At 34.8% G+C, this 26,801-nt stretch overlaps 1 protein-coding gene and 1 pseudogene across 1 annotated transcript in view; one reads left to right on the forward strand and one right to left on the reverse strand.

Annotated features, from left to right (window-relative positions):
- PCCA (propionyl-CoA carboxylase subunit alpha) overlaps positions 1-26,801 on the forward strand; it is a 341,190-nt gene that overhangs the window by 255,160 nt on the left and 59,229 nt on the right. The window contains exons 23-24 of the mRNA XM_033104125.1: positions 2,753-2,851; positions 20,505-20,558. Of these exons, the coding sequence (XP_032960016.1) occupies positions 2,753-2,851; positions 20,505-20,558 (153 nt within the window). The remainder of the gene's footprint in view (positions 1-2,752; positions 2,852-20,504; positions 20,559-26,801) is intronic.
- LOC117021566 (39S ribosomal protein L47, mitochondrial-like) lies at positions 19,532-20,457 on the reverse strand (annotated as a pseudogene).

Here is a 26,801-nt window from a genome sequence, read left to right on the forward strand (position 1 = left end):
GCTTCTCTATGACAGGCTTCTTTCAGTTAGTATGTTTTCAAGGTTCATCCATGTTATAGCTGTATCTGAATTTCATTCTTTTTTCTTGCCAAATAATATTCTATTGTATGAATAAATCGCATTTTGCTTAAACATTCATAAAACATTTTATTTCAGATTTTAACATAATTTGAGTATATAAAGTTCTTTTCTTAATTACCCTTCATATACCCCAAAAAATGGCAATACCAGTTTCATTCTGTCTGCCCTGTTGGTTTGAAATTAATATCGAATACAAATTTTCAATGATTATCATTCAAAATCTTTATTTACAGCCTCTAGCTTTCTTTTTTAAAAAAACATAACAAAATTCGTATAATTGATTTTGAGCTTTTTTAAACTTTTAAATTTAGATGTCATTTCACAGCAAATATTTTTAGTTATAAAAGATTTTTAGCACTTAGTATTTGTAAAACTGTCTAGAGTTTCTTTGGAAATCTTTCATTACATAAGGAGATATTTAATTCAGGGGGACGGCTTAAATAGGATCATTTAAAAATGTATTATAACTGATGTAATCAAAACTACAGCTTTTTTACTTAGTTCTGTATTATATAGTGTTTTAATAGTAAGTAATATATGAGATACCATGATTATCTGACCTTATTTTTAAAATTCATTTAAGGGTTGAATAGTAAAACCATTCGAGACAGGGGAATGGAGAAAATATTTAGGAACTTTCATGACAGGTATATTGGTAGATATTTTCATATGTTAATTTATTTAATTTTTATAGCACCTTTTTATAGATATTTTTACTATATTATAGTTTTGAAACTGAAACTCACAGAGTAAATACTCCAGTTTTTTAGTAAACAACTCTAAACTTAGTAAACTTGCTTAATAACACATCAATATTAAGTGAGACTCAAGCATGTATGATTCCAAAACCATTGTTTTTTTTTTTTTTTCCCTCATTACCTGAGTTGTACTGTAGGGAGGGCACTAAACCTGGAAACACGAGCAAGTGCTTAATATGTATGCTGCTGATATTCCATTACATAGCCAATAGCATATCTTTGTTTCCAGACTTTGTGGTTATACTATAGGGGGAATACACACACACACACACACACACACACACACACACCCCACACGAGGTGTGATAAAAAACTATGGTGAATATTGCTACCGAGTACCATCCAAGGGATCTTCAATACGGGAAGCGGTGCATTGTGCCTTAGTAACAATGTGTGACAAGTTTCAACTTGTTCAGTGTAGTCAGTCGGGTGTGAGCTACCGTTGAGAGAAGGTTTGTTTTAAAGTGTGCAATAAATCATGGATCACGAATAATGCATGAATATGAAATGGGCAAACTGCTTCATCCTCTATCACGAAAACGCTCCATGTCACACATTGCTTCAGAATATGGCAATTTCTGTTAAATAACATTATGGTGTGTCCTCATCCACCTTATTCACTGGATCTGGCTCCGTGTGACTTCTGGCTCTTCCTCAAAGTCAAAATGACCATGAAAGTTAAACGTTTTTGAATCAGTTCAGGACATCGAGGCAGCCACGACAGCACAACTAAAGACACTCACGAAAGAGGACTTCCAGAACTGCTTCAGAAAGTGGCAAGAATGATGGGATGAGTGTGTTTGAAGTGAGAGGGGTGTTTTGAGGGGGATTAATGGCAATGTGTCATTTACTGTAATAATTTTTTTTATTTAAGCATTCACCATATTTTTTTATCATACCTTGTATGTCACACACACACACACACATCTATTCAAACATGTACGTCAATATGTATATGTACAAACATATTCTTCTAAACAGTATAAGTTCGTGTGTGTTTTATTTTAATGAGTGTTTTTTTAAGAGAAGTAAGTGATAGTCAAGGAATTGTTAGGAATAATATATATGTTGGCTCTGCTACAGGTTTATTTTGAAGTTTTAACAAAGTTAAATAATCTGTTATGTTGTTTACTGTAGACTTAAAATAATAATGTTATTTTTTTAACCTCTCATATTAAAGAGTTAGGGAATGAATGAGTGAAAAGGAAGAAATTACTAATAGTACCTTTTGTTTTAAATTAGCTTTGATTTATTTTTCTTTCAATTATTTTCATATTATTTCTTTGGAAGTTAAAATTTTTCTATTAAGAATATCTGTTTTAAAAGATTATGGAGTTTTTTTTGTATCTTCATGAATGATAACTTGATGAAATTAGTCATTTATTATCAACAAAAATATAATAGAACTTTGCAAAGTTCAAAATGGACTTTTAATATTTAACACCAAAGAATTTTGCCTAATTAAAGCTTCTGTTTAATTACGATAACAATGCATAGTCCTTCATTAAAATGAACACAGAAAAGTTCTTTCTTGGTCCTTGGAGAGGATATTATATGCAGGCCCTGTTGTGTGGGTTGCAAAATGTCACTGGAATTTATATGCATTACTTGTCTAATTGCAGTAAATGTAGCATGTCCAGATAGGTTTGGAGTTAGAAGGCTGTTCGTTACTTACTGGAAATTACTTGAAACCTCAGTACCAAGAGGCAGCTGTGCCCAGGTCCTTCATCTCTCCCCAGAGATGGCTAAGAAGACTCTTGTTGGACCCTGTCTTTCATGGTGGGAGCAGTAAACATGACAGGTTGTTTGGGAGCCATCTGTTTAAAATGGCTGCTGCTTTGTATGCAGCAATGAACTTGAGATCAGTTTTCTGTCTTCCTTTATGGTAACAGTCTTATTTGGTGTCACAACAGGTGGAAGTTGATGGGTCGAAACTAAATGTTACCAGCACGTGGAACCTGGCTTCACCCTTACTGTCTGTCAACGTTGATGGCACTCAGAGGACGATACAGGTAAATATTCTTAAAGGTCTCCATTAAGTCCAGCATCCTTCCCACTACCTGCGTGGTTAATATTTACATATATGATAGGGAAAAGCTGCATTTTATCCATCTCATACATTTTATAGTTGAAAACAGTTTTTCTTACTTTAGAGAATCTTGAGTTAAGTCTTATTCTAAGGAATCAATGGTTTCTTTTTTTCAGGCAATCCAGGAAGGTTAGTATATTATACTTTGTTATAAATAAAGCATCCTATATGCTTTTCTAAAAGTATTAAAAGATTAGTTTTCTTTGCCATTGTGGAATTTTAGTTGTAAAATATGAGTGACTTTGTTACCTTCCTTTTCTGTGTAATTGAAATTGTGTAGTATTATATCAGCAGAAACATAAGCTATTCAGGTTGACTTGTCTAGCACATTGATGCCTTTTAAAAACTGAGTAATCTTAATTTGTTAACCTCCCCCAATATAAAATTTCTTGCATTGAGGAGATGCCTTGAAATCCAGAGTTGATTTGAATATTCTTTGTAATAGTGACCTCCATTTTAAAGTAGGAAGCTATGACGAGATTCTGCTAAAATTTCTTCATCTAACCTCATAGTTGAGGTTTAGGCTTCCAGGAAAAACAAAACAAGACACGATAGAACATGTAACTGTCACATGCAAATAAAAATCATAAACCTTCCAAAGCATTTAATCTCATTATTTTTTCTTGTTTTTAATGAAAATGTTCTCACATTTCCTTAACTCAATTTTACATACGAAACTGATTTTTTAAAACCTAAAGAAATCAGGAGAATCACAGATGGAGACTGCACTATACCAGATTCATGTGTACTTCTGTCAGAGAATGTGCAGCAGAGGATTCCAGAATTCTTCAGTAAATATTTGACAATTAAACTAATTTCCAAGCCAAGTTCAAATGGTATATTACCTACATAGTTCTCAGAAACATTAAACTCTCAGTAATGAGCCCTGTATTTTAACTTTGGTTTTGTGACTTGTCCCAGTATATTTTTTTCTCTAATATTTTCTTTCCTATTCTAAGTAGGAAGTTAAACACTTGAGACCCTTGAAAAAAATATCACTGCATCATTTTACATAACTTCGATTGTAATTATGTCTTCAAAAAACATGATTTTGTTATACTTGCTTATGTTCAATAGTGTATACTCTGCACTGAGTGTGCTATGGCTCAGGCATTCGTGTGTTTTGGTCAGGGGTACATAGTATGACCTCTTAGTAGTGAGTAGAGAGGATACAAAGTCCTAATCTTTGTGTCAAAATATTTTCAGCATCCTTCTCGATGACTGTGCAGATAGGTGCCTTAATGGCACTTTTACATGTAGAGTTGCTAGCTAAATTAGCACTGGGTATGTATTTAGAATACTCCCAGAAATATTTCCCCATGCATAGGGATAAGGTTCCATAAATCCTTTTTCAGTTTTACAAGTTCTTTGCTTAAAAAACCAAAAGAAAGTTAATGTGAAATAAATGACCCCTCAAGGCAGACTCCCTGACTCTTTGGAGGAGGTTATTGCTTTCATTTACATGTTCTCTTGTTGGAAGGAAATAAGCTCAGAGAGGTAAATGGCATACTGAAAAAAAAAATCATTTACCTAAAGAAAGGTGAGGACAGTCGTTCCTTATCAGACCAGATAAATTTTATTTACTTTCTATGGGCATTAACATTCAGTGTTGACTTTTTATCTCCAAAAATAATGTGGTCCCATGAAATTGATAACAATTATCATCAGAATAAAGAGCACAGTGCTTACTGTGTATCAGGTACAGTTCTAAGCACGGTACATATGTTAACTCATTTTATCTTCACAAAAACTGTATAAAGTAGGTACTGTTATTTATACTTTTGTAAATGAGGCAACTGAGGCTCAGAGAAAGTAAAGTGACTAGCTCACGATGACAGCCACTGAGGGGTAGAGCCAGAATTGAAATCCAAACAGTCTTGCAGAGGATCTGTGCTGTTAAGTATTCCACTGTGCGGAGGCAAGCGAAGTCACTTCCCTGTGATCACAAAGCTAGGAAAAAGCTGAGCAGAAATTGGAACCCTGGCAGTGTGACCCCAGACTGGATGCTTCTAACCATTATGCTATAATAGTACTTTTCAACTTTCCCATAGAGTTCTTCAAGTAATAATTTACCTCTCATTCGTGCTTTAAGCCAATAATACTCAAACTTACTGTGCTTCAGAATTAACTAAAAAGATTGCTGGACCAACCTGCAGTTTACTCCGATTGAGTTGGTCTGGCCTAGGCGTGCATTTCTAATAAGTTCCTAGGTAATGCTGGTGCTGCTAGTTCATGGTCCACAGTTTGAGAACCACTGCTTTAAACCTTTGAAATCAGAGAGTAAGGTATGGAATGATGAGCAAAAGTGAGGTAAGTAGGAGCCAGGTCATTTGATGGCTTGTGAAGTACATAGTGTGGCCTCTGCTGTATCTTTAAGCCAGTGGGACCCATGGGGGAGTTTTAAATAAGGAAGTGATGATGTGAACAGATCCGGAGTTTAGAAAGAGCTCTTTTTTTGTTTGCATTGTAGAGAGTGGATTGAAGAAGAATGAGACTGGAGGCAAAGAAAGAGCTTAGAAGGTATTAGAGAAACAGATTAGGAAAGCATTTTGCTTGGAAAATATTAGCAGCAGTCAGAATAAAGAGCACTGTGTGATAAAGATATTTGAAAGAACGACAGGAGAACAAACTGGTGGCTTCACAGTGTTCTTTGTTGATTTCTCTTCCTCCTGCCCTTAAGCATGGGCAGATCTTCAAGGTTCATTCCTAACCCCATTTCTCTCTATGCTGACTTCCTGGGCTGCATTATTGCCCAAGAGTTTCATTCAGATCAATACCTCCAAGCAAATAGCAACAAAACTGCTATTGTGTATTTGGATTTCTCTTGCACTTGTTTTATGGTAAATTCGGAGAACTATTACTACGGGTACTTTTTTTTAAGTGCTTTTACCATAATAGCTGTTCTTTTTTTCCCTGGATTTTCGGACATACATTTTAACTCTTTATTATTAAATGTTTTATATACACAAAGTAATATGTGTTAATCTTATAAAAACTAGAGACTAACACAATGAGCCTGTTTACCCACTATTTAGATTAAAAAAGGAAACCTTACCAGTACGGTTGACTTTTCTCAGTGCAACCACCACCCTGTATTTAAATGTATCCCTTCCTTTTCTTTAGGGGTATTTATATATATGGTAAAACTGTAAACAATATATTATTTAGCTATTTGTGTTTTTGAACTTGATGTAAATGACACCATACCCTCCATGCTTCTGTGAGTTCCTTCTTCCTCCAGTATTATGTTTGTGAGTTTGGTCCATGTTAATGCATGCAGCTTTAGTTTATTTCCATATTTTTAAGTCATATTAATATACCTCAATTGATTCTTTCTCCACCAAGTAGACATCTGTGTTATTTATTTTATTATCATAAACAATGCTTATATGAACATTCTTCTACTGCATGTTTCCTCTTGAAGTAAGAGTTCCTCCAAGGAACGTGCCAGTAGAATGTCTGGGTTGTAGGGACTATGCATCCGTAATCCTGCATGGTAATGCCAAATATTATATAAGTTTTTAATCTGAGAGTAAATATTAGAATTTTCAATCTTTTCATTTATGGTTTATGTATTTTGTATTGGATTAAACAATCTTCTTCTACTCCCACACTCATAAAGATACTCGCCTATATTTTTCTTCTAAACCTTTTAAATCGTGCCTTTTCACATTTAAATCCTTAATCTTCCTGGGATTGATTTTGTGTATGGTATGAGTTAAGATCCAGTTTTACTTTTTAAAATATGGATAGCCAGTTGTGCCAGGACTATTTATAGTCATGGTTTTCTCCCCTTACTAGCTTGCCTCCCTCTCACCGTTCCAACCCCAAAATTCTTTAAGAGGCTTATTGTTTCTGTGAAGTATTTCTCAATTAAATGTAAACAAAAATATGATTTTATTCCCTTTTCATATGAAACTCTGGTCACTATATTTGCTTTCACGAGCTCTATGCCAATCACTCCCTTTCATTTTTCATCTGTAGGGAATCCTTAGCTACTTAAAAAGGGTGTGTGTGTTGTGTATGTGTTTTGCAGACCAAGGGTATCAGATGGTATTTCAGATACACCTTAGGAAAGCATACTCATGAATTGGGAGGTAGATTGGGAAGCCTCCAGGTAGGAAAATAATGCTAACTAAGCGTGGGAAAATAGATTAGAGGAGCCAAGATATGAATGGAAGGTTAAAGAGTCTGTGCTTTTCAGTTACCGGTGGAGATATCATTGAAATGATTTTTTGCAGAGGAAAGTAATGTTCATCAAAAAGCTGTTGTGGAAGGTTAATGTGTCTTCATAATAGAAGAGGGGTTAAGAATTTGAAGGGGTAATGGGGAAGGAGTTCATTTAGAAAATAATCATATTACTTCACTCATGAGGTAACAGATCCTAAACTAGGGCGCTAAAACTATACAGAGAAGGGGCAGTTGGGTTTGAAAGAAGTTGATGATGAGAACTTGAAACAATTTGTTGAATGCTCTGTACATACAATGGATGCCATAAGGACCACTAAATCCTAAATCCAACAAACATTGGTCCCCTGCTTTGAGTGTTTTCTTTCTTTTTTTTTAAATATTTTATTGGCCTTGCCAGGCATTGTTAGGTGGTTATCCCTTTAAAAGAAAGGTTTTGAAAGGGAACCCTGCATTCCAGGCTTTTACAAACCACGCCACCAATCATGTACCAATTTCTAAAAGCAGGAAAAAAATGATAGAAATTTGGAGTTCTATGCCAATCTGAGATTAAATCTGCTGTTCTTTTGTTACATTTTTCTTCTTCAACACTATTTTGTAACCTTAACAGGATTTTAAAAATTGTATAAAATATACATAAATTATAAAATATAAAATTTACCATTTTTAACCATGTTTAGATCTATAGTTCCGTGGCATTAAGTACATTTGAATTGTTCAAGCATCACCTCTATCCATCCATAGAGCGTTTTCATCATCCCAAACTGAAACTCTGTTCCCATTAAATAATAACCTCTGATTCTGCTTCCCCGCAGCCCCTGGCAATTCCCATTCTACTTCCTGTCTCTATGAATTTGGATATTCTAGGTACCTCACATAAGTGGAATCATATCGTATTTCTTGTTTTGTGACTTACTTATTTCACCTAGCGTAATGTCTTTAAGGTTTATCCATGTTATAACATATATCATAATTTCCTTCCTTTTTAAGGCTGAATAATATTCCATTGCATGTATGTACCACAATTTGTTTATCCTTTCTTCTGTCAATGGACATTTGCTTTTTTTCTACCTTTTGGCTGTTGTGAATAATGCTGTTAATAGCATGGTTGTATAAATATCTCTTTGAGTACTGGTTTTTGGTTCTTTTGGGTATGTACCCAGAGGTGGAAATTGCTATATCATGTTGTAATTCTAGTTTAATATTTTGAAGAACCACCATACTGGTTTTCGCATCAGCTGCACCATTTCACCATCAGTGATGTACAAGGATTCCCTTTCTCCAAATTTTCACCAATGCTTGTTACTTTCTGGTTGTTGTTTTTATTTTTATAATAGCTATCCTAGTGGGTAGCGGTATCTCATTTAGATAGTTATTGAAAAAGCATTCAGAATATTTTCCAATACTTGCTCTGCCTTCCCCTGTTTCATAGTATAGCCAATTCACTGCCTAAAAGGAACTTTTTTAGTGCAAATAGAAGGAACTTTCTTACAACTGTTCTTTTAAACCCGTTCTCTCAACTGATTCTTTCCTTCCCTACATAAAATCATGTATAATTCTCACAATCTGTACAGTTGCAACCAGGTAATAAGCAAGCAATATTCTATTTGGAAGAGGGTATATTTGAAAGTCTAGTTTATTGTAATGTCAAAAACAGGTAAAAACTAGTAAGACTTCTAGATTGAGAAATTTTTATAGGGAAGATGAGAGTGTTACTTTCTTCTTTGTTGCTTTATATTCTCTTCCACTTCTTACCTGCTATCTGGGTCTCTCCAAATTTGCAGTGTAGGGTAAAGATAGGAAGTACACAGCAGGAGGAACCAGCACATGTTATCTGGTATTCATTCTTTTGGGTCATGGCAAATGCCCATAGATGGCTGGTGTCTTACGTAGATCTGGGGGAATTCCTCATCTGCAGAACCCTAATGCCTGCTCTGTCTTTTCCAGTTGCCTTCAGCATCCTTATTCTTATCCTTCCAGGTGTTCCTGTTGGGCAGGGTCTCTCATAATGACCCAGCCTCCATCTCTTTTGCATGATCCACATCTGAACCAAAAGAAACAGTTATAAATCCTTGCCTCGCCAGTCTTTTCTCTTCTTGCCCTGTCACTGAAAGGATTGCTTGTCTTCTCTACGTGTCCCTCCAAATCCAGGAGATACATGGAAAACCAAGTGACTCTCATTAAATCCCTCTGGCTTAGCTTAAAGTGTTCAACCTCGAATTCTCAGCATAAGATTTCAACCTCCTCTAATTAATTTTTAGTTTCTTTCATAGTCTCTTGAAGTGGGAGATGGGCAAATCCTGGTTTCAGTTTCTTAGCATGTCCTACCAGCTAGTCAGTTGTCATCTTCCTTAAGGATAAGTGGTTATTTAGCAGCTACTTAGTTTTATTGTAGAATCCCTGTGACTACATAAAAAGTAGCATTTAACATCTTTATCTGATTAGATGATGGGATACTTGGGGAGAAAACATACTTTTTGCTTTAGGAATTTTCTCCCTATTCATCCAATCAGATTACACTGTCTATTCACCTTCCTGGTTTTCACTGGTAAACTTCATGAGCTTAATTTTATCCACTAGTTTCTTTAAAAATAAATTGTAACATTTTGGCATGTACTATCATTTGAACACCAAATTTGATAGGTTACTAACTTCCTTTAATTAATCTAAATTGACTTGACCTTGAATTCCTACTAACTTGCTGAGTTCCTTGCACATGGAAAGGCACAGTAACTGTGGATGAATGGATGAATGAATGAATGGACAGTCACCTTGCATTTTTTTAATTTCACAAATAACCTTCATTTTAAGGTTCAGATTTTTTTAAAGCCTTCATCAAATAAAGCTATAAGATAGCCTTCTTAGCCATTTTTTCAGTTTTCTTTAATTCCTGATCTTCCAGCATTTGCAAAATCCATACTCTTGTTAGATAACATGGCTGGTTGAATTCTGCAGATGCAGAATCACTGTAGTTTCTGTGAGAGCATAGAGAAAGGAGGGCTCTCAAGGACCTGCCCACTGACGTATATTGCGTATCAAGCACGTTTCTTTCCAGTTGAGTAAATATCTTTCTTACCTTCCTTCATTTGCTCTGGTTAGCTCCTGAGCTGCTTAAGACTAACAGTGGGGGGAGAAAAAAAAAGACTAACAGTGATAGGTACTGATACGTATGGAAAAAGGTCCATCTCAGGCTGATTTCCTCTTTCTCAGAGGTTTGTGCATGCACTGTTCGTGCCTTCCTTCCTTCCTGTGTCACTAATTATTCAGTGCTCAGTCAAGTCTGCCCTGTACTCCAATCTATCCAGCTAGCGGCTTTAAGTCTTCTCTTCTGACTTCGGAAAACTCATATTCTTGGACATTGTTCTAATCATTGTTAATAACTTTAAGTATAGAGCTAGTGATGCATCTATCTGAAAGGAGGAGGAAGTCATATATTTTAAAATGAAATCATTTATAATAAATAACTGGGGATATAAACACTGAAAACTCTTAAAAGTCCTGCTTAGAATTTTTATAAGTTTTTAATGTAGTTCTTCCATATAACAACTGAACCAAGTTTTTCTCAAATATCATCATTCAAGAAAAATAAATAGAATTTCACATTTATTTTCTTTTTTTATGTTGGTTATATATTAGCACTTTCCTGCTATTTTCATTGAAAATGTTGAGTCCGTCGGTAACAATGCTTATTAAATAGGTCTTAGTGGTAAGTTTAAGAAACTAAAAACCATTTCTCATTTTTTTTGTGGGAAGATATATTCTGATTTCCAAATTACTCATTTAAAAAGTTGGGGAATAAAACAGTATTTCCAACAGAAATCTACTATGAGCCATATATATGCAGTTTTAAGTTTCTTAGTAGGCACATTAGGAAAGAATAAGTGAAATTAATTTTACTAATCCATTTTATTTTAACCCAATTTATCCAAAATGTTGGCATTTCTACATGAAACAATATAAAAAAAATGTTAATGTGATACCAGAAATGACACATAACGCTTGGCATGTGTACAACAATAACTTAAGTAATGGAACAATTAAAGTGAAATCTAGGCCCTAACAAAACAATGAAATTGTGTTTGATAGAAAAAATATATTACACTGCTTCTGAATTTAAATTTAAGCTAATTAAATTAAATTGAAAAATTAGTTTTTCAATTGCATTAGTAACATTTCAATTCCTCAATAGCCACATGTGACTAGTGGTTACAGTTAGAAACAAAACCTTTTATAAATCAGAGAGAGTTTATAGAAGAAAAAATACAAATATTCTTTTTTTAGTGCTCCCCCATGTGTCAACCACAATTTTGGTTTTTCTTATTTAAAATTAGAAATAGATGTGTTAAATTCATTTTTAAACGGAAGATGAATTTCTCATCGAGTTGACAGCCTTTTAAAAATTTAATTTCGAAGCTTAACAAAAATTAGAACTGTTTTTAAAAAATGGAAAGATTTCCTGCCTGTAGCATACAATTAAAGTGTTGAAACAAAACAAAAGATTTGCTGTGTTCTATACGTGTTGAGCTCACTCTGTTTTCTCCACACACCCAGCATCTTCATAGTGTGGAACGTGCGGGATGAATAGAACTTTTTTTTTTATTACTATGACTATATTCTATTACTGTGAAGCAATTTTTTCTACGCTTGAAAGAGGCTCTTCAATTTTACTTTGAATAACTCAAATAGTTTTCTATTTCTTACAATGTAATTTGTCCAGTGGGATTTGATACATTGCTTCTTGTTAGCATTTTACATACTAGATTTTCATTTTGCGTAGTCATGTTGTTTGAACATTTGCAAGCAGAGCCGACTAACTGCTATTGGCCTGTTTCTTTGTGTGGCATGATTTCTTCCATCCACCTGCTCACAGCAGGTTGTCTACAGGCCTGAAGAGTAGCTAAATACTTTTGAAAATATCTTGAGATCCTGCTAAGGTCTAACAATTTCTGCATTTGTGCACTGTGAAGCTCTTCATGGTGTACCTTTGAAGGCTGTTTTCTTTTTATTTCTCATATTCTTGTTTAAATATTTTCCAGAGAAAATAAATTTATTATAAATAATAGTACAAAGCTGATTGCAGCACTAGTGTATTCTACATTGAATAGGTCATTGATAGTCAACTAAGTGGAACTAATTTTCTATGTTAAAGCAGACAAATTTGGAGTAGTGTCACAGGAATCTCATGTTATTTACTACAGAATACCAGATTAAATGGATTACTTGTGAATTGATTGCAGGGTTAAATAGATTATATAACATGATAACTTAAAATGTTCAATGGGACTATGTAATACAGGATATTATACAAGCACATGAATATGATAAAAGAGATGTTATGGTGTCTGCAGATAGTATAACTATCTGTGATATATTCACAAATGCTTGTCCACACAAAATTTAAATAGATTTTTTTAAGTGAGACTTTATTTTCTGGTTTTGAAGAAAATGAATTGATCTTCATACCACTTGAGAAGTTAAAAATAAGTTATTTTCTCAGCTTTTTAGATGAAAATAACTACACAATCTCTGAGAACTAGTTTTAATCCTAATAAATATGCACAGATGCTAAATAAGTATTAAATAATATTTTGATTAGAAAATGAAATGAAGTGACTTATGTTTTTGCTTATACTTTGCTTGTATAAAAAAAAGAATTTGGAATTAATCGTCTTATGTTTTTAGTTCCAAAATAAATGTTTTCTATGTTTTTCAGATGTTTCTCCCCATCCTTACCCCTTAGAAGTAATTAACTGTTATTTTGTACTCTATGCATGTGATTACTTTAGAGTCATCAGATGTAATATGAAACCATCTATTTAGGATATATAGGATACATAAATATATAACTTAGAAGAAGTAGAGGTTTTTTTCCTAAAGAAGTAGGAAATGAAACAGTAATTATTAATCATCTTTTTACATTCCTGAAAACATCTGTTACAATTACACATCTTAGAAACAAGTCCACCAGTAGAACAGAAATAACTCCTTTCACTATGCATAAAAAAATTTAATCACAATTTAACAGCTGTGATGTTTTTGCAACTATAATTTAAAATATTAATTTTGATGCAAGTCTACCTGCTTTTATAACATAGTCCTAGCAGTTTTCTTGTCTCTAGTGGCATATATTTTATGATTTGGAGTTGCTTTTAAAATTTTAATGTAATAGAAAAATGTCTTTCTGAATCCCTCCCCACCCCCACACATACTTTTTTCTCCTTCACTCTGTATTAACTAGAAAATGATATTTTAGTAGCTGCCAGAAGAAGAGAATTTTAAACAGTATAAACACTGATTGTGGTAAACATGGAAAATAATGCACGCAGCTGCGCTGGAGACCGATAAGACAAATCCCACAGTAATGGCCTTTAAAACATATTATCAAGTTGGAAATCAGTGAGGGGAAAAAGAAAACTGTTACTATTTCTTCCTCTTACTGTTCAGTGAGATTACTTTTAAATGTGAAATTGCCTCTGATTTTATTATCCTAGGAAGATATTTTTAGAACATTTGATTTATTATTTTGTGAATATTTTTGCTTTTTTTTGAGTGAGCGACTTTGCTGATTTAATATGAATTTGATTCTAACATGTTAAAATCACTTTGTTAACACAATCTTCTTAAATAGTCTTTTGTTTAAAAAAGCAAAGGAGTATATTTTGTAAATGTTGGAGCAGACTATCAAAATAAGAAGGAAGTCTCTAGCTATGAAGTGCCACTTAAAATGAAAAAGGGGTAAAATATTTGGAGAAAATATTTTAATAAGGATGGAACATATTTCATGAAAATCAAAGTTTTAATTTTTTTTTTCTTTTTCCTTTTTTTTTTTTTTTTTTTTTACTTTTTGCTGTTAGCTTATCAAGCGGTCAGTTCATATTTGTTTTGGCATGCCTCATTGTAGGCATTGAATACTTTGTTCTTTGTGGATTCTAAAGCCTAATTGTCTTAATCCTAGACTGTGGGAAAAGTGTATATTTCTGTTTCCTATATAGAAGTAAATTATAGTTTTGAATGAAATTTTATTTTCCTATTTTTCGTTACATGGATCCTTATTGCTGAGATAGGTTAGATTTGGGATCTTTGTCTTTTCTTTTACTCTTCTCTTCTCTTCTCTTCTCTTCTCTTCTCTTCTCTTCTCTTCTCTTCTCTTCTCTTCTCTTCTCTTCTCTTCTCTTCTCTTCTCTTCTCTTCTCTTCTCTTCTCTTCTCTTCTCTTCTCTTCTCTTCTCTTCTCTTCTCTTCTCTTCTCTTCTCTTCTCTTCTCTTCTCTTCTCCCCTCCTTGCTTCCCTCCGTCCCTCCCTCTCTTTCTATGCACGTGTACAGATTGTGGTAGTGTGGTGGGGGAAAAAAGGCTGATAGTCATTATGTATGTAATTAAAACCTGCTTTAAACTGAATGCAAAGTTGGGGCAAATTATTGGTACTTGTATCTATGGTTTACATATTCAATGATACAATTTGTGTTTTTAATGTGAAAATATAACTATCGCCCTTTTACGTATTGCAGAATTACTTCTATTTGCCTGGGAATCAGTCTAACCCTTGCAGGGTAAGGAAAAGGAACTATTGTGTGTTTTTTAATGGCTCTTACATGGAAGGTAATGTCAAATACGACCTAAGCCGAGTTCTAGATTTTGGTGATACAGCAGTGACCAAGACTTACATGGTGACAGGGGGATGTAGATACCAAACATGTAAACACATAAAAAAGATGCTTTGAGTCCTAAGGTCGATGAAGACTATAAAACAGGATAATTTGTAGAAAGTGACTAGAGAAGGTAGCTTTAGCTAGGGTGGTTAGGAAGTTCTCTCTGAATAGCTAACATCGAGTTGAGATCTATGAAGAGAGGAAGGCAGCCATGCAGAAATCTGGGGGAAGAAATTTCCAAATAGAAGGAATGGCAAGTGGAAAGGCGCTGAGACAGGAAAAAGCTTGGTTTATGTGGAGGCCAGAAGGAAGGCCAATGTCTTGTGTAGTTTTGAGTGCGGAACAAGATAGGCAGAGACCAGATCATGTAGTCTTTATAGGCCAAAGAGTTTGGGTTTTATTCAATTCCTGTTGTGAAGCTTTTGAAGGGTTTTAAATAGAAGAAGGATATGAAGAGATTTAAAATCACTGCTCTGAGGAGGATGTGACCACTGCAGTTATCTAGGGGAGAGGCGCTGCCCCTGGTTTAGAAGTCCAGCTCACTGCCTGTTTTTGGATGTCTCACAAGTTGAGTGGTTAATTACCTTTATAAGTTGTTGGAAAAAATTAAAGGAAAAATAATGTTTCATCCACATGAAAAGCATATGAGATTCAAATTTCAGTGTCCATAAATACAGTTGTACCAGAACATAGCCACATTCATTTGTGTGTATCTGTCTTTTTGTTGTAAGTAGAAACTTAATGCCCTGATTTCCCCTCACACAGCAATTCAGTGGCTTAGCAGTGGTAAAGTTTAGTGTGCTATTTTTTGTGCTCAGGACCAAGACTAAAATTGTTCTGAACAAGAAGAACCATCCTCCGCCACTATGATTAAACATTGAATATAAAATTCATATAAAATCAGCAAAGTCGCTCTGAAAATTAGCTTATGTAGCAGACTACTTATAGTTTCTTAAGGAATTCAACCTAAAATTGCAAGACAAAACAGTGTTTGCATGCAAAATGCATACTGTAGTAAAGTCATTTTGACAACTAACATTTGAATCACAGCTAACGTCAAGATGCTTTTTACACTTCCAGGGCTGTCAAAAGATTAAAACAAGAAGCAAACTACAGTTCCAGTAGCAATTTTTAAACCTCAATGTAAGAGCAAAGGAAATCTCTATATTTTAAAATCCATTTAACTGTACAATTGAAAATCTTCCCCCTAACTTCCAATTAAAAATTATTAAACTGTAGTATAATGTTATGCTAAAGGCAAATATCAAGAGAAGAATCGAACAAAATTCTACAAATGGCTTCCAAGTGATGAATGTGCTCAAGTGAAATCATATGCATGTGGGTTGATGTCGGTATTTGGCAGTACCTGTCTATGGAAAGACAATGGCTTTGGGGGGGGCGACATTCAAAATATAGTAATAATTAAGCACTTGTTTTGTAATACTGTAATGCCGAGTCCTTTTGACGTGACCCCAGTCTTTGACAGCTCCCTTATTTTCTGATATGGCAAGACGTAGAAGTCCCATTCTGCCCCAAGCCTTGAATCAGCCATTTTTTCAAGAAGCCTTGATTTCTTTGAGTGGGAAATGATATTTGTAGACAACAAATGGGGTGCTAGGGAAGTTGGCTGCTACTAGGCCTTTTCAGTGTTTCTGGGGAAGATTCAGAAACTGCCACTGCTGCCATCTTCTCAAAATCCAATAGCCAAACTTTTCAATCAGAGAATTTCTAATTCTGAAGAACTGTTACGATTGAGTCTGTTACTGTATCACAGAGGTGATTAATTGTGCTGATTCTATACTGGCAATATGGACTGGATCCTGTGGCTCTGCTTTCCTGCCACAGGCTGGAATGTGTCCTGTCGGGAAGTAGTGGGAGTGCTCGGAGTGTCTTCCTCACTGCGGTTAAAACCTCGGCAGCGTAGAAGTAATCAGGTTATTGGACTACTCAGACACAGTCGAAATCATTCTACATCACTTCTTTTTCCAATTTTTTGGCAGCTACACCTCTAATACTCTCCAGTTAAAACTTCTGCTAGACAATTAAACATTGAGGAATGTTTCATTCACTCTTTCACAGCATGGAAAAACTTCAGAATTCTTGGTGAAGATTGCTCTTATGTTTCTGTTTCTGCAGTACTGTTGGGGTTAGGAGGAAATGCAAGAAAATGGGCCTTGTCCTTAAAGAACTCACCACAGCTAGTTGATGATCTAGTCTAAGACATTGTAGAGACATTCCATCCTGCACAGTCAAAATGGTTGGGTTGGGATTCTTATTCTCCTGTTGCAATATAGACAAATTACTTTTTATGTTCCTGTACCTTTAATTTCCTCATAAGTAAAACAAAAGGTAGATATTCACATTTGTTTGCTTTTCAAATTCTATGCTTCTATGAATGAATCATGGTTACTTCTACTGTTGTGTTCACTTAGCCCTTGAGTTCTCTGACCTGAGTGAGCGCAGTAGCATTTTCCTTGGCCTTCCAGCCCAGTCCTTCCCCCATCCTTCCTATACATCCTCAGCCTTACCTCAGACCATCAATCTTTCTGAAACAGAAACATGTTACTCCCCAGTTCTTAAGCATAAGAACTACGTAAAGTATGAACTCTCTCTGTACAAGATGTGACCTGGTACTATAATCCTTCTCAGTTTCCTTTCTTGCTACTTCCCTTCATCAACAAAACCTATTTCTGGCTATACTGAACTACTCACCATGCTTTAAACTCACCATGCTTTTTCTTAATCTGAAATTTTCATAAACTGTCTCATCAGACCCAAAGTTTCTCTTTTAGTTCCCTTTTGGAGAATTCCTGCTCATTTTTTAATACCCAGCTCTAATGCTTATCTGCAAGTCTACCTTAATCTTTCTGGGCATTTAAATGGTCTGGCCTCTTATCCTCTAACACATTGTACATTTTGTATTATGGATTTATCAGATTGAATTATATTTCTCTTAGAATTCTGTTCCTTCCTTTAGTCTCCTGGAGGGTGGATCTTAATTCAGCTAGTAGTGCTCAACACATGGATGGATGGATGGATGGATGGATGGATGGATGGATGGATGGATGGTTAGATGAATGACTAAAGTAGAAGTGCCAGTATTAGAACCTAGGATTCAAGACTCAATTCTTAATCCCTTAGGACACTGAAGAAAAGAGTCTACTTTATTCCATTCTGCATTATTTCTTTTTGCGTTTATTAAGTTATACATGTCCATATAGAAGAATAGGAACAACAGATAAGCCAAAAGCAAGGTCAACTAATATCTTTCAACCAGAACTAGCACTTAACTGTTTATGTGCATTATTTGTGCTAGAATTTTATGTAAACTTGTAGAATTTTTAACAAGATTTAGTCTGATCATACTGTTTTGTTCTTTCTTTTTGCACTTAGGAACATTCTATAAACATATTTCATGTTTGCAAAATATTTAAATGGCTGCATGAATACACCATAATTTATTTGACCAGTTTCTTTCGTTTAGATTGCTTGAAATTGAAATTTTTAAATTCTATAAACTACACTGTTGATGACATTTTTGTAGCTATATTTTTCTTCCTATTCATGACTTTTTTCCTTAAGATAAATTCTTACAAGTGAAATTAATGGATAAAAATACTGATTTTGAGTTTTCTACACTATACCACACCACGTTGAGTATGCTAGTCAGAGTACTGAGTCAAGTCACTTGATAATATTTACGGGTAGGAGTAAACATTTAAACATTTTGGTATCATTGTGCATTAAACTGCTTTCCTTTTTATTGATCTAACCTCCCTCAATCAAGAAACCTGGGGTTCAGCCTGAATTCTAGAGGTTCACTCTGGGTTCTATTGCTTACGTGATCATAAAAGTTAGTAAACCTATACTTCTTTAAAAGGAATAAAGTAATAGTTCATGCATGTAGTTAAGTGAAGGCCACTAATACTTTCTCCAGGGCTACATCTGGGAACTCTAAAAAGACTCACAGCTACTTAGAACTGCTTTATTTGGTTGCATAGTCTTTGAAGACACTGGACCCTCTGATTAGCACAAGAAAGGAAGAATTTTGAAGAACAAATTAGGAATAAATAATCCAATTTTACTGGTGAGAATTAACTGGAAGAAGTATAATTTACTTCCAGTGTACTATTTAGTAATCTAATTTTATTACTAAACTAAAATTCAAATAATTAAGAAATGCATAGACAATATGATATTTAGTTTGAACTTATTAACAAATAAATGCATAACAGAGGTCATTTCTTTTTTTACTACTTTCTGGACATAGAAGAATTGCATTGTTCTCATTAGTATTTTAAACAAATGCTAAGTCATTTTTTTATAACAACTTCATTGAGATATAATTCGTATACCATACAGGTCACCCAAAGTATATAATTCAGCATTTTTTAGTTTCTTCATAGATTTGTGCAGTCATCACCACAATCAATTTTGGAACATTTTCACACACCCCCAAAAGAAACTTCGTAGCAGTCACTCCCCATTTCCTCCCAACCCTCCTCTCCTAGGCAACCACCAATTGATCTTTCTTCCTTTTTAATTAAATGGGAATTTAATCTGTATTTTATACTTGAGTTTTAAAAAATGTTTGGTGAAGCATAACCACTTCCAGAATTACTATGGCATTTAAGACTTAGACCAATTGATAAGTAAATAGTTATTTGACTGAAAACACAATTTCTTTATAAGGAACTTCACATATATTTACTTTTGTATGTAGACTATTATCCAAGAAAAACAATGGTAATTTAAGAGTTCAGACATATTAGACAAGTCTTGACTTCTGGACATGAGAAAGATGTGGAAACCTTTCCTGAAGAAATTTTTCTTTCTTTTTCTCTAAACTTTTCCTCCTTGCTTCAATGTGGAATTATTCCTCAAATCTCAGTCTGACAACATGTTTCACATAAGACATTGCAAGGGATCTTTTCCTATAGTATCTGTTACTAAGGTATAGACCATTTCTTGAGCTGTGTCAGATGATTCTTCCAAAGTTGTCTCTTATCCAAGCACTAATCTAGCCTTTTCTGGAGCAATCTGAAGAAGCCGTAGTGCATCTTTTCTTTCCTGGACAACTTTATCCAATGTATCCATGGAATCTACTACTTTTTCTAACCATTCCAGACCTGGCATTAGCAATCTCGGCCACTTGGCCTCCTGCTCTCAAGTTTGGAGCATGTTTCTTTTTTAAGTAGGACATACCAAAGCTTATGTATATCTTCATTACTTTTGTTCTGCTAACAGATCCATGAAGCTCCAGTTTTCACCCCTCCCCCCACCAATCCCTCAGATCATCAAAAAATTCTTCTAGTACTTTCCTCAGCAAAGTTTCATAAAATTATCAGCACTCATGCAAAGATGTGATAGTTGGTAGTCTTAGGCAATAAACTAACAGAAAACCTGCAACTTCTGCTAGCTGGGGCCTGAGGAGTTATTGACAACCTGAAAGTGTCTAGCCAGAATGCACCATTTTATTTCCTGTCTCTGAATTTGCCAATTCTAGACATTTCATGTTAAATGGAATCATATAACATGTGGTTCTGTGGTAGCATGTATCAGTATTTCACTCCTTTTTATGGCTAAATAATATTAAATGAATATGTCATATTTTGTTTATCCATTTTTCATTTGATGGACACTTGATTATTCTGCTAATAGGAATAATTCTGATAGGAGCATTCATGTACACATTTTTGTGTGGATGAGAATTAATTTTATACCTCTTTATTTCCCCCCAGTGTCTTTCACGCGAAGCAGGTGGAAGCATGAGCATTCAGTTTCTTGGTACAGTGGTAAGTGTGAAAGAATTGTTACTTTGTATATTCTTCTAATTTACAGAGTAAAACAAAGTGTTCAACTAGTTTTAGCCCATGTGTTTGATCTTGGCTTCATCATGGTTTTATTTTGCTATTAAATGAGATGTCTTTGTATAAGAAGTGGGTTCTTGACTGTGTTAGAAAAGTTTCCACGATAAAATTCTTTCAGCAGTGTCTTATTAGAGAGAAAAAAGTTTTTAAAAATATTTGCAGTTTGTTGAGTATTTTAAGTGCTTTTTTTCTATTGGATATTTTCTCCCAGTTTTCGTAATAAAAATAAGGACTCATGTATTATATACAGATGCTTTTGAAAATAGTGACCTTGGTGAGTTTTTTTGCTCAGTTTTCTTTCTATCTGTCTCTGTTAGGTCCTTTTAAGTCCACATTTCTAATGAAATTGAATCATAACTTTGTATGTTGAATATTTTTTCACTTAAGATCCTATTAATTATTTTCCATATTGCTGTAAAGAATCAGCATTGTTATAATGAAGCTATATTTAACATTCTGTTGAGTAGATGTGACATGTTTTACTTCTCCATGAATCCCAACTATTAGATATTGGAGTTCAGTTACTCCTCATTTTTGCCGTTACGAATGGTTTTCTAATGAACAACTTCATGTGTTTTGCTTTTTTTTAAGTTTTGAATTATTTTCAAACGTGTATATTTTCAAAAATGTATAACACATTTCCTCGCAAATCGAGTGAAAACCATGAATAATTTTATGGGTTAGTATACATGTTGCCAATAATTTCATAACTCTTCAGAAAGCCACTCATCATACACTTGAATACTATTTTGCACTTTCGCTACTACTAGTTACAATTTTCAAAATTATTTAACTATCTGCTGAAAAGAAATTTATAGTTATTACTTTTATATTTATATTATTATAATTTTCAACATAATTTTTCTGTTAAAAAAGATACCTCGTTTTAATTAGCACGTCTCTGTTTGTTGCTATTGTATTTGAATATTTCTCTGTGAATTCATTTACTAGGTATCATTTATAACCTTTAAAGTGTCTGTATATGTACCTTGGGTACCTTGTTCAGGTTGTAAATTCACCATGGGTATTTCTGTTAGCTCCCTGTGTTTATTGAGAATATCAGAGGAGAGGCCTGTGACTTGGATCAAAGGAGGAGTGGTTTTGTATCCATTGAGATAGGAAGGATGTTAATAATAACATGCGTTTATAGTTTATACGTATATATATAGAGGTGTAGTAAAGTTTACGGATTAAAGTATATGTGTAGTAGTGTATGTATATACACTTGCCCTATGTAACGTGAATTTTAAGTGTTGTACCTGAGACATGTGGTTATTCTTGTTTTCCGGATTAAGAAAGTATTGCATACTTTTTTAATTTAAAAATTTAGATATTTACATGCATGTCATAAGAAATTGTATTAGGGTTCTCCAAAGAAACAGAACTAATAGGGTGTGTGTGTGTGTGTGTGTTTGTGTGTGTGTAGGGGGGGTGTGAAGGGATGGAGGAGGGAAAGTGGTTAATTTAAGTGATTAATTTATGTGATTGTGGAGGCAAGTTCAAGTCTTCAGGGAGTTCAAAGAGAGTTGCAGTTCGAGTCCAGAGACAGTGCTTGCAGGATTCCTCCTTCCTTGGGAGGTCAGGTCTTTCTCTTCAATTGATTGAATGAGGCCCACCCACATTATGGAGGGTAATCTGCTTTATTCAGTCTACTGATTTAAATGTTAGTCTCATCTAAAAAAATATCTTCATAGAAAAATTTAGAATAATGTTTAGCCAGATATCTGAATACTGTGACCTAGCCAAGTTGACACATAAAATTAAACATCACAGAAGTATACGTCCTATCCCCAGAGGTATTTAAGTTATTAACAATAGATATATTCTTCCAGAAATAGAATTACACATTTTTTCATGCAACAATAAATCTTGTATGTCTTTCCAAGGCATTGTATAAAGATCTACGTCATTCTTTTTAATAGTTACCTAGAATTATATTATGTGGAGGTTTTTCATACCTTAGTGCTCATGCTGGAAAGGGTGTCTCTGCCACTTGATTTCTCTCCTTGGATTCTAATAGATTTCTCCGTATTTATATATTGCAAACTAAGTCTGTACTAGCCACAACCCACAAAAAAACAAAACAAACATTTTTTGTGCAATGTTTCCTATCTCAGAAAATGGCAATCTGAGCTAAAACCTTGTGTTTTTTTGATTCCTCTTTGTTTCACCACTTCCACTGCCCCCATCCTGACCCAAGCCTTCATCATCCCTGATCTGAATTATTGCAGCAGCCAAAGTCTTCAGACCTCTGCCCCTGCTCCCTAGGCTATTTCTAATATATTAATAGCACTTAACATGATCCTTTTAGCATACAAATCAAATCTGGTGGCCTTGCTGCTCTTCTTCAAGCATGTGGTGCATACCTCAGGGTCTTCTCATTTACCTTTCCTCTGCCGGGACCACTTGCCCCCAAAACCTGCATAGCGGGTTCCTCCCTTTCTTCAAGCCTTTCCACAATAAGCCACTTCCTCCTAGTCACACTGTTTAAAATTATGACCACCCTTTCCCACATTTTATTTCCTCCTTCCTCCACTTTCTTTTTTTTCAATTTTTAATTTAATTTTTTTTATTAGTTTCACGTGTACAAAACTTATGGTTCCACTTTATTATTTTTTTAGCAGTTATCACTACTTGACACACTTTGCTATTTGACATATTTTACTTTTAAAAATGCATTGTCTGCCTTTCCCACATGAATGAAATAAACTCCATGAGCGGAGGGCTCTTTGTCTGTTTTGTTCATCACGCTATCTATACCCAGCGCTTTGGTGTATGGTCAGCATTCAGTAATTATTTGTCAAATGAATGAATGAAATTGACAGGCATCGGGCCAAAGTATTGGGTGTGAAAAGGAAATGTGAAAAAATCAAATACAGAAACAAATGAAGAAAAAGAAAAGTGTTGGGGGACATTTGGGACCTTAGAGATTAATCCTTGGTCCTCACATAAGGAATCTATGCATCAGAAAACGTAACTCGTGCGGTTTAGATGGTGGGGAAAAAGAAAAGATAACTTGCTCTACCCAAGATGTCACATGTGGTTGGTGGGTAGAGCAAAGAAGGCTGCTTAGATTTCTCAGCTCTCAGCTCAGAGCTCGTCCTATCAGCAGATGCCCCTACCTTTATTCCCTCTCATCCATTTCAGGCACTACAAGAAAAATACACACACATATATACACCACCTAAATAGCCCACAAAAAGTCACCTGAAAAAAGGGAGGAGAGGAAAGGAGAATTTTGTATAATTGATAATCGTCTCTTTCTCTAGTAAATGATAGATTCCTTGCTAACAAATCCCAAAGAGGCTCTGCGTCCATTTTGTTTATACGCTTTATACAGAGCAGGAATGCCAATTTCTAGAGTAATTACTCTAAAATCCTACAATGCAGCAGCTTGGACAGCCAATGTAGTTTATTACAATGCATTTTTTCTATGTATATTATTAGCAGCAATAGGTCAGTATGGAAGAGGGAAAGAAAAGGTTTTGAGATATAATGGGACTTTTACAACAAATATAGAATGATTTCTAGCTAGCATGTGCTGCTTCAATCCAAGTGATCTAAGGCAGATACAGCTTCCAAGACTTGCAGGTCAGCAATAGCAGTAGCACATCACCTGGTAAAGGTGAGACCTCCCAAATACACATTTGTCTTTGTGAATTTTCTATACAAGTTGTTTTTTGTGGTTTGTTTTTTTTTTTTGAATATTGAAAATGTGCCCTTCAATGTTCAAAGAAGAGTTTAATTTTAGACTAAAAGAAGTACTTTAGTTGTATCAATAAAGTTAAAAATGTTACTGTTTCAACTTAGAGAAGGTACAGACTTAAAAATGATTTCATTCGTTGTTTTACTCACTCTGACCTTTAAAAAAATGCATTTGTTATTTTCATTTTCAGTAATACAAATCACATTACATTTTAAAAGTTTGGTTTTGTTAGATATTATATAAATATTAAATACTATATAAAATGTTATATACTCTACATATTTATAAAATATACATAAAGAATATTTATAAAGTATGTTATAAAGAATAATGGTAGAACAAAGACCTGTATACCACCATCATGGAATATATATTTTATATATATATATATATATATATATATATATGTAAAATTACCTTTGAAGGCTGCTGTGTGCTCCTCCCTAATCCCGTCACCCTTTCTTTCTCCCTCTTCACTGAGAATTTCTTCCTGATTTTTATCACTCCTTGCTTTTCTTTTAAGCTTTTCTGCATATTTGATTCCAAAATATTATACAGTTTAGTTTTGCATGCTTTTAAACTTGACACACCTAGAATTACGTTCTGTCATTGTCTATGACTTGGTTATTTTGCTCTGTGTTGTTTGTGAGACCCATCTCTACTGTTGATGGACATTTGGGTGGTTTCCAGGTTGTTGTTGTTGTTGTTGTTGTTGTTGTTGTTTTCCTGTAACTCTCAATGCTGCCACAGACATCTGTGTACATGGGTACATGTATCCATATTGCAGATATGAAAGAGTTTCTCTAGGGTTTATGTGTATTAAGTATGCAGTGAATGAGTTCACTTTAGTCCACATCTTCACTAGTATCTGCTAGTATCATACCTCTTAATTTTTGCCAGTGTGAATAATGCCCTCATTGTGGTTTAGATTAGCTTATCCTGATTGTTAAGGAGGTGTAGCGTCTTTTCCTGTGTGTATTAAGCATTTCTGTTTATCCTCCTCTGTGAAGTACCTCTTAACACCTTTGGCCCGTCCATCTTTCTATGGAGTGAGACCACATGAGTATATGAATTTGACCCATTTATGTCATTTGGATTTTTCATAATCAGGCAAGAAAGGTTAGGGTGGGACCATCATCTCGTTCCGATTATGGGCTATGAGTGGAAGTGACTCTCAGGAACTGTAGAGGCCTCAGATTTTGCCCTACTTGAAACCGACAGGTAAGCGCACTGCAGTTCCATGAATGCTGGTAGAAGACATGAGACTCCAGGGTCAGACATGAAGGAGTTTGTTACAGCAATAGCAGTAGCCAGAATATCACTATTTTGCACCATTTCCATGAGCCCTCTTTCCCATAGGACAATGTGAAGATAGCAGGATGGCATCTGCCCACACATACCGTGAGTTGTGTTATAGGAGAGCAACCTGAGTGTAGGGAACCCTTGTGTTTTATAATGGGCAGTGAGCGTGACTCCCCTCTTTTCTGGAGGGACACACTATCTCCGTTTGCTTATGAATATCCTTGACAAACTGGTCCAGAACAAAGAACAGTCAATGCCTTGCTCGCAAGAAGTGGAGACACGTGAAAGGCCCACTGAGAAGTGACAACCTTATAGTGATTTGTGTCACTTCAAGACCAGGTGTGAACTCTCCAGCGCCCTACTGTGTCCGCCTCGAAAGCTGTGTGTTTGCTTGCTGAGACCTTATCAGCATGGGTCCCTGGGTGAATAGTGGGGCTGAGCACTACCACCCCCAACTTTCAGTGGACTGAGATTTCAGTGTTAATTTATTTCTGAACATAACCTAGCTTATCCTAATACACAACTTTGAAACATAAAGGACTATCTTCTATACATAGAACCCCATATTTACTTCAGATTCATCTATCAGGTATAGATTTAAGATTTGGTAGATTTATTCATTCCATTTTAAAACTTTTGGCTCATCAACATTCAATCCAAGCATGAGGTCTTTCTTTTCTTTATGCTGTTAGAGCTTTATTTAAAAATTATCAGGTAATGTTTTTGCATAATGAAAGGCAAAATCTTCAGAATTAGTAGAATGGAGCATTGAGAGATGAAATTTGACCCAGAGGAGTGTACTCGACTTGGGTGTACATAACAAATTTGAAACATCCCCATTTTTACCTTCAGTATCTATCAATTTCATTGTTATTCCCAAAATATAGTATATAGGACTTTATGTTCATTTCCTAGAGCTACCACAACAAACTGGGTGGCTCAAAATGACAGAAATTTATTCTGTAATAGTTCAGGAGACCAGAAATCTGAACGCAAGGTGAGAACTGGATTGGTTCCGTCTGGAGGCTCTCAGGGAGAATCTGTTTCACGCCTCTCTCCTGGCTTCTCGTGGTTGCTTACTGACAGTACTTGGCATTCCTTGGCTTGTAGCTGCGTCATTCCAGTCTCTGCTTCCATCCTCACATGGCTTTCTTCCCTGT

This window comes from Rhinolophus ferrumequinum, chromosome 4, assembly GCF_004115265.2.
Source record: "Rhinolophus ferrumequinum isolate MPI-CBG mRhiFer1 chromosome 4, mRhiFer1_v1.p, whole genome shotgun sequence".
Taxonomy (NCBI): domain Eukaryota; kingdom Metazoa; phylum Chordata; class Mammalia; order Chiroptera; family Rhinolophidae; genus Rhinolophus; species Rhinolophus ferrumequinum.